The sequence below is a fragment of the Adiantum capillus-veneris genome, chromosome 24, assembly GCF_014529385.1.
Source record: "Adiantum capillus-veneris isolate H3 chromosome 24, ASM1452938v2, whole genome shotgun sequence".
Taxonomy (NCBI): domain Eukaryota; kingdom Viridiplantae; phylum Streptophyta; class Polypodiopsida; order Polypodiales; family Pteridaceae; genus Adiantum; species Adiantum capillus-veneris.
The window spans coordinates 145,127,873-145,137,421 of NC_140954.1; the positions used below are offsets into that span (position 1 = coordinate 145,127,873).

Genomic DNA, 9,549 nt, shown 5'->3' on the forward strand with positions numbered 1-9,549 from the left:
TTAGAGACTTAATAAATTTAGCACTCTCAAATCTCACCAGATTTGTAAAAATTCTCCTTGGGGACTAGCGTGCCTACATTCCTTTTCCATAGATCTTGTGCTAAAATATGCTTCCAAGGCAAACAACTCTCATTGGGTTTACTCTTGGCACTAATGCAACTTGCCATATAACAAGACCACCCTATTGTAGCCTTTCTAAGCTTGCCATGCAAGCCATCTTTATTCAATGAAGTAGAGGCTATCATGTACTCTAATGGCCTCTTAACCCTTCATGCGTGGCCTATGTGTGAGGGGCATGTTCTCCATGAGAAATGTAGTGTTTGCAATGAGAAAACACATATGCATACTAGGAAAATGATTTTACTACAAAGTTGTCTATGATTTTTGTCCACTGCCGAACAAGACTCATTGACACGTGGTTGTCATATGAGTCCAAAAAAGCATGTGATGATATATGGTGGCATTGATTGCCCTTGGGATACAGTATACCAAGGTTCCAAATGGCATTCAAGTAGCAATCAATGGTTAGCTTCCAGGCTACACATAAATAGTTGCAACTTGTTCACTTGGCATTATAAAGCATCCATAGGATAGGAAATACCTACCAACAAACTAAGACATTGAAAGGATTACCACAATCATGTGTGCTAAGTTATCGAGCTTCCCCCCCTATGTGTATCAACAAGTTTGTAGTCAACAAGATCAAATTTACACAGTAATGCCTCAATATGCTTTGTATAGCACAAAGCAATAAATCCATTGCAATGCTTAGATTGAATCCGCAATAATGGCACAAGAGAATAAAACTTTGGCATCTCAAAAATTAGCCTTAAAAACAACATTATGTTGAGTGCGTGAAATCAAAGTTTTCAAGGGTGGCCTTTACATCTCCTTATCACCCCTCATCATAGATGTCGAAACATCTCCATCTTGCCAATAGGGGACAACACCTAGTAGGATTGCAGCTAGGTATGATTCAAGGGGCGAATACACTACGCAATGAAACATGAAACCTAGAGAGGGATCATGATATGCCTATGGATAATGGGAAGAGAGGACACTTAGGCGACACTCTCAAACTATCCCCATATGACATCATCAAAGTGTATCTTGAATGTAGCAAGAGAAAGTCTCACCATGGTCATGCACACCACATAATGACCATTGTATGGCAACTTAAATCTTTGAGATAATGTGAAGGATTCATGTCATCATGGTCAAATGAGCATGCTTCACATAACCTTTTCCATTTAGAGGTGGACACACACACACACACACACACACACACACACACACACACACACACACACACACACACACACAGAGAGAGAGAGAGAGAGAGAGAGAGAGAGAGAGAGAGAGAGAGAGAGAGAGAGAGAGAGAGAGAGAGAGAGAGAGAGAGAGAGAGAGAGAGAGAGAGTTGTGCATAATGCTTCATGCTTGGGACTCACAAAGGGGTACAAGCTACCCATGTTAAATGGAGCTAGGGAATTAGCCCAAACCTTGAGAAGATACCCTTGCCATTTCATATCATCATTGAAGATGAATCCTTTCTTCCTTTGCTATCACATCACATGGTTGCATTTATGTGGTTGCCATAGTGCAATTGGTCCATTGCACATAATATCAAGTATTCAAAAACTAGTGTTGCCATTATGTGAGGGATATCATAGTACAACATTCTCGACACCTCCTTATGAGTGTTGCTTGGCATGATCTACAAGTGGCGCATTCTTAGCATTGTGTGCAAGGATTTAATAATCATGAGATCAAGTGAAATTTTCATGTTTTATTATCATATTCACATAATTACACTTTATGTGATCACATTTAAGCCGATGAATGGTGATCGAATAAACCATCAAAAGCCTATCAGGCTATTACTTTTTCTAGATGGGTCTATTAGGATGGAAAATTCACACTATTAGCGTGCAAACGACAAGGAAAACAAGTGCCTCAATAGCTCTACACGAGTCACACCGTTGGAAAGAAAACCTGTATGACGGTAAAAAACACCAAAGTCGAACACCGATGAAGATGGGCGAGAAACAGCTCTAACTCAAACCAAGGGTAAAATTTAAGAAAACTGAGACCATGAAGACAAAGCTTGTGTCGTGAGGATCTCCGTAGAGCATCCATATGCTTGATTCTGATAACCGACGAGAGAGATACAAGCTTTTGAAGATGGAAGGTCTCTCAAAAGCTCCAAAAAACAAGTCTTTGTAAGCAAAAAGGGATGTGCAGGAAAATACAACTAAAATAATGGGGGCATTTTCCACTTTATTGAAGTGGAGTCTTCTTCCTTTTCTCAGCCGTCATCTTTCTCTCTCATTTCCCCTTTTAATTGGGCTATTTTTGGCCTTTTTTGGGAAAGGAAAGCTCCATGTCGGTGATTTTGACCAAGGGGGAGGTGGGGAAAGTGTCCAGGGGACCAAAAATTTTGTCCAGGCGCCTGGCCAAGCTGGTGGGAACTCAAGATGGCGCCCCAAGCTCCCCAAAATGCCCACTAGCCCCCCTTGCAAGGCCTTGAGTGCATTCCTTTACCATTTGGTACACCATAGACTAGTCCTCCTCTAGTATATATACCCTCCACTTTCCCCTCAACCCCCCACATGTGGGTTTAGTCCATTGCCACATGGCATGCTCTCCCCAACTTCCCCATCTTCCCCATGCCCAAACCTGAATTTTCTGTTTTGCCCCCAAACTGAGCCATTTTCTCGGAGGCGTAGCGGGTGACCCCGACCTTCAAATATAACGCAGTAAAGCACGGCTTGGAACTTATTACCTCGACTAACTCCAGAAATTTTTAAACATGCCATTGCTAAAAAAAACCATCAAGTTGGCCCACTTGCCGTCTTCCCACGGGCAACTGTCGCCACTTTTTAAGTGAAAAAACCTCCACTTCGAGTGCATGTAACTCATAATGTCGGAGTCCGATTTGCAAGCTATCAAGCACGACTAGAAATGCTCATTGAAAACTATTTTTTGAAAGCTCGACCAACCCAAAACTCAACCAACCGCTTGACCAAAACCAGGCCTTTGTATAGTGTTTTTTTACACGGACACTCTCAAAGCTGAAAGCACTATGCACATATATACATGAGGGTGGTTAGCAAAATTTTTTGGCATCATTTATGGCTTTTGTACTCATCCAAAAAATGGCCGACATAACTTGTCAACCGCCCTTAGACTGCTTGATCACTCATGACAAGTAGAGGTTTCCAGGGCGAACAATTGATGCAGCTCATCCCCAGAAACTTCATCCATCTTTCGTGGAGCATTCACACTCTTTGTTTCCATTGACAACATCTCATCTGTCACAATAGTCATCAGCCGTGCTAAATACTTCTTAAGTCTATAACCATTAACAGGGTAGGTATGCAGTGTACCATCTAAATCAGCTAGCTGATATGTCCCATTATCAAACTTGTTTACAACAGTAAAAGGACCCTCCCACTTGATCTGAAACGTTTTTTCGAAAGTGTGGTCCAATTTGCTATTGTATCGTAAAACAAGATCTCTTTTCTCAATTCCCTTATCTTTCATGCATTCATTAGCTCTTTTCTGGGCCTTTTCACATACTTCTTGATAGTAATCCAAGGCCAAAAGCCTGTCTAGTTGCAAACATTGCAAATCCAATAATTTTTGTTGCCAAGCATCTTGTTGCTCTTCATCTTGCAATGACAAAAACTTGAGTGCAGAGATTTCCACCTCAATAGGCATCAAAGCTTCTTTGCCATAAACCAAGTGATATGGTGAGAATCCCGTGCTAGTTTTGATTGCCGTTCTATATGCCCATAACGCACAAGGAAACTCTGAGTCCCAAGTTTTGGCATGTGTTAAAGTCATTTTTGTCAGAATCTTTACCAATTCCCCATTAAACGTCTCATTAAGTCTATTGCTCTATGCCAAGCTTCTTGCATAAGAAATCGAACATTTCACCTCTAAACCCTGGCCCTCTATCAGACAGCAACTCCAATGGCACCCCGAACTTGCAACATATGTGCTCGCACACAAACTTTCCCATCTCCTTGCTGGTAATTTGTTTGACAGCCTTGGCCTCTGCCCAACGTGATAAATAATCCACCGCTGTCAAAATATACACATTCCTCTTACTTGAAGTGGGTAATGGCCCAATAGCATCGAGGCCCCATTTTTCAAACACCTCATTAGCCGGGATTGTCTTTCGCAGCTCGGGTTTAAGAACCTGTTTTCCCATTTTTTGACAAGCCAAGCAAGATTTACACCAATGATTGACATCCCATTGAATACTAGGCCAAACATAGCCTTCTTGCAAGATCTTGTGAAGCATAATTTTCAGAGCAAAATGACCTCCGCAAGACCCTTCATGGTTTTCTTCTAAAATTTTGTAAATCTCCTCCTTCCAAGGTACATGACGCAACACCAGATCACTTCCTTTCATGTAAAGCATATCACCAATCATTTTGTACTTCCTTGCTCTTCTCATAAAAGCATACTTTTTAGATGAAGGAAAATCTTCAGGCAAGAGACTCGTCAATAAGAAATCCGCCTCTTTTGACAACACCTCTCTTCCATGATACAAAGGGGCATCCGCTTTCAACACAAACACACAAGTAATCATTGCTTGTGAGGCTTCATGCGCTTCTTCATTTTGAGTCCTTTCGACATGCTGCAAGCTCCATGCCTCAAACTTTTTGAGTAGTGATTTCACTTTGAAGCATAGATTCTTCAGTCTAGGATTCTTAATTTTCCATACTCCCAACACCTGCTTTACCACTAACAACGCATCACCTTTGATTTGCAAACGTTTGATTCCCAATTGTAGACAAATGTGTAACCCGCCTTGAAGAGCCATATACTCCGCTTCATTATTACTCTTTGCATTAAGTTTTAACCCTTGCTTCCTCACAAGATTTCCCTGCGCATCATAAATAACAACCCCACCAGAAGCAGCATCATGACTTCTTCGATAAGAGCCATCAAAATGTAGTAGTGAAGCATTTGATATAGCAGGGGTTTCTACTTTTTTCCTTTGGACTACCTCCTCTTTAACCAAAACACGAGTCTCTTTATAAGTGAGTAAGTCTGCCAAAGTAGCCCAAGTACTCTCTTCCACTAGAAAAGTGAATTGAAACTCTTGCAGCTCGATAACCCATTTCATCACTGCCTTTGTTATATTTGAGTTATTGAACAATTGAGGAAGCAATGAAAAACTGGTGAGAAAAGTGAACTGTTTCTGCAACAAGTAATGTATAAACCGTCTACACGCATAGACCATGCTAATCATCACCAATTCAACCTTTGAGTACTCTCTTTCATGAGGAGTTTTCACCCTGCTAGCATAATAAACGGGCTTCATATACTGCGACTCTTTCCCTGTTTGCAACAACATAGCCCCAATAGCATCTTCTCCAACTGATGGATTAACATAAAAATCCTTTTCCCAATCAGGAGCCTGCATAACAGGTAAGGTGCTCAACACTTCTTTAACTTTGTCAAAAACATCCTCACAGTCACGTGTCCACTCCAAAGGATCATTTTTGACAACTTGCTGCAAAGGATACAACAACTATGATGCCAAAGGTATGAAACGAGACAGATATTTGACCTTCTGAATGAAAGTAGCCAATTGTCTTGTATCCTTTGGGGATGACAGCAATAGCAAAGCTTCTACTTTTCCTGGATCTGCTTCAATTCCATTTTCAGAGATCATATGCCCAAGAAGCTTCACCCTTGGCTGTGCTAAATGACATTTCTTAGGGTTCAACTGACCCCCGCATTCATCATTCCTTGCAAAAGTCATCTCAAGCTTTTGAACATGCTCCTTGCGTGAGCTGTACACACAAAAATCATCTATAAACCCTTTGACAAACTTCCCAAGGAATGGGGTAAGAACCCAATCTACCTTTCTCTCAAAAGCCCCAGGCCCATTTGTCAACCCAAAGGGAAGGCAAAGAAAGTAGAAACAACCCCATGGAGTGATAAAAGTAGTCTTCTTCCGATCTTCAGGAGCAAGGATAAGCTGAAAGTATCCTGAATAACCATCACAGACGCTATACCTTTCAAAACCAGCCACTGTATCCAAGAGATGATCAATGAAAGGAAACGGGTAAGGATCCTTTTTGGTCACTGCATTTAACGGCTTATAATCAGCACAAACTCTCCAACGCCCATCCTTCTAGGGAGTGACCACTACAGGGCTGACCCACTCAGCATTATCTACTGGAACAATAAACCCTGCATTCAAAAGCTTATCCACTTCTTCTTTTAAAGCATTCATTTGCTCCTTACCCATTCTTCTTAGTTTCTGTCTCACTGGCTTTGCTCCTTCTATCAACTCAATATTCACTGGGTCCCCAACAAAACCCCTTATTTCTTGATATGATGTAATGAAAAGATTCGGAAACTTGTCCAGCATCTTTAGGTATTCTGCCCTTTCTTTTAGTGACAAATCTGTACTTAGCATATTTTGAACAAGTCCTTTCTTCACTGATAGCTCCTGCTTGGGCTGCATTAACTCTTCAAGATGCTCCAATCGACTTGACCCATTTATATCCTCTAAAATCTGCAGCACTTCACCATCTTCTTTTTCCTCTTCATTTAGTGACAAAAAAGACACTTCACCCTCGTCACTGGAACTCGAAGTAGCACTACTATCTGAATCCTCTGAACTTCCCTCGCTTGTGATTTCAGATTCATCATCTTCAGACACCTCTTCTAATGCCAGAGGCTGTTTGGTAATCATATCAAACATCCTCTTCTCTCCCTTTTTGCTACACACAGCGATTGTGCCCTTGCCCCAATCTTGTACAGCACCAACAGCTCTTAACCAAGGTCGTCCCAATATGAGAGGAAAAGATCCCAAACCTGCCGGCATATCGTGAAAGTTCACTATAACTTTTACATTAAAAACATCAATCTCCAAACCTTTGACTAGTCCCAAACACCTAACTTTGGCATGATTTGCTAGTCGAATCCTGAACCCAGAGCTTCCAGACATGATCAAGCCAAGTCTCTCGACACATGACTGTGTGATCACACAAACTTGCGCACCTCCATCAATGTAGGCCTCTCCCATGCCCACACCTTTGTGCCAAGCATTCACCACAGGACAGATGTCGGGTAACTCCTCCAGAGACAACACTCTGACATGACCACGCTTCGGCTCTTTTTCAATAGGATTCACTAACGACTTCCACTGCCTCTTAAATTTGGGTACCATGTTCATCAACTGTCCAAAAGTACAATTTACTTTCCTCCCAATCAGATCCTCCTTGAGACTATAAGCTGTCTGACCTTCTCCCAATGGAAAATCCGCTACTTCAAACTTCCTGCGAGGTCTCCTTTTCTTCTTGGTCTTTGCATCTTCACCCTCTTTCTCCTTCCCTTTCTTCTTGCTAGGGCCAGCACCATTTGGTGGCCTTTCCCGCTTTCCCGCTTTCCCAATGGCATCATATCTGCCTCTTTACTCTCCACTTGCAGAATACCCACGTGACCACCTGATGTTGAAGCTTGATTCTCTTGTTCAACACCACGATCCTCTCGTATATCCAAGGCATAATCATTAGACCTGTCACAAACCTGCTGGGGAAGAGGGTACATATCACCTCCCATCCTCTTTGGCTTTGTACAATGAGTGCTGATATGTCCCAATTCACCACAATTATAACAGGTAGGGATAAACCTTCTTGCTGGCTGAGGAGCACCTTGTCCACGATCCACATTGGCATTAGGTTGTGCTTCGCAGGCCTGAGCCATCCCTCTACCACCACCACGACCACGGCCACCTCCAAGGACATTGAGCCGTAACTCCTGCATCATGGTCATCATGTCCTGCATATTATGCTGCAATTGCTCAGTGTCTACAACCCTTCGCATAGGTTGAACTCCAACCTCTACTTGGCTCTCCTCATTTTGGCCATCGTTAACCTGTCCATGGACCACTCTCCCATACTCGTTAAGTCTTTGAGCTTTCCATTCTTTCCCCCTGGCAATTACAACTGCTTCTTCAAAAGTGGTAGGCCGCTTCAACTCAACTTTAAACTTCAAACTTTCCTTCAAGGTTGCCACAAAACGGTCCTTTTTTAACATGGTAGGAGGGGTTTCATTTCCCAATGCTCGGGCCCATTTATCCCAAAGGCGGGTAAAATGCATGACAAAATCATCCACACTCTGATTAGCCCTTTGAGTGTAGCCCAAAATCTCATGCCAAACTTCATCAGGTGCTTCAACATTCCTGTATTGTGCCAAAAATGCCAGCTTCACATGATTATAATCCAACACAATCCCTGGTGTTTGTGCCTGTGCCGCCTCTCCATAATTTTGTAGCCAAGCTTTTGCTTCATCCTGTAAACTATATTGCAGCAGCTGTAACAGTATAGCCGGGTCCTGTATACCTCGAAGCAAGCAAGTAACTTCCAATTTCTCAATAAAAGAGTGCGCATTTTCACTAGGCAATCCATGAAACTTAGGAAACTCGTCTGCCATGTTTGATTGCCACACAAACACTTAGATGTGACGTCGAAACTGCAAGGGATGTCGATATATCGCTCCAGTACCTAATCCACCTCACATTGGGTAACTCGGCCCCCAGGGCTCGGCTTCACAAAACCTCACGACCCGCACAAAGGCTGCAATCCAAATTAAACGACCGCCTCACTTGTTGTCCACAAATAGCACATACATAGGCGGTTGTCCATAAGGACCCACATCCCATTTACATTATCTGCCTGCATAGTGGACAAATTTTGCAAAAATTAGAGCACATGAGGATTTCTCCTCAGTGGGGGCACCAAAACAATGTTAGCGTACAAACGACAAGGAAAACAAGTGCCTCAATAGCTTTGCACGAGTCACACCGTTGGAAAGAATAAATGTATGACAGTAAAAAACACCAAAGTCGAACACCGATGAAGATGGGTGAGAAACAGCTCTAAATCAAACCAAGGGTAAAATTTAAGAAAACTGAGACCATGAAGACGAAGCTTGTGTCATGAGGATCTCCGTAGAGCATCCATATGCTTGATTCTGATAACCGACGAGAGAGCTACAAGCTTTTGAAGATGGAAGGTCTCTCAAAAGCTCCAAAAAACAAGTCTTTGTAAGCAAAAAGGGATGTGCAGGAAAATACAGCTAAAATAATGGGGGCATTTTCCACTTTATTGAAGTGGAGTCTTCTTCCTTTTCTCAGCCGTCATCTTTCTCTCTCATTTCCCCTTTTAATTGGGCTATTTTTGGCCTTTTTTGGGAAAGAAAAGCTCCATGTCGGTGATTTTGACCAAGGGGGAGGTGGGAAAAGTGTCCAAGGGACCAAAAATTTTGTCCAGGTGCCTGGCCAAGCTGGTGGGAACTCAAGATGGCGCCCCAAGCTCCCCAAAATACCCACGAGCCCCCCTTGCAAGGCCTTGAGTGCATTCCTTTACCATTTGGTACACCATAGACTAGTCCTCCTCTAGTATATATACCCTCCACTTTCCCCTCAACCCCCCACATGCGGGTTTAGTCCATTGCCACATGGCATGCTCTCCCCAACTTCCCCATCTTCCCCATGCCCAAACCTGAATTTTC

At 42.7% G+C, this 9,549-nt stretch overlaps 1 protein-coding gene across 1 annotated transcript; it reads right to left on the reverse strand.

Moving 5' to 3' along the window:
- Positions 1-3,198: 3,198 nt before the first annotated feature.
- LOC147427302 (uncharacterized) lies at positions 3,199-3,849 on the reverse strand. Its single transcript, XM_086498289.1, has one exon. It carries the CDS (start codon positions 3,847-3,849, stop codon positions 3,199-3,201), a length of 651 nt encoding a protein of 216 aa, XP_086354415.1.
- Between the last annotated feature and the right edge of the window lie 5,700 nt (positions 3,850-9,549).

What these genes read in the sequence shown, in the direction of transcription:
- LOC147427302 (XM_086498289.1), bottom strand. Translation starts at nt 3,849, where the DNA reads ATGACTTTAACACATGCCAAAACTTGGGACTCAGAGTTTCCTTGTGCG.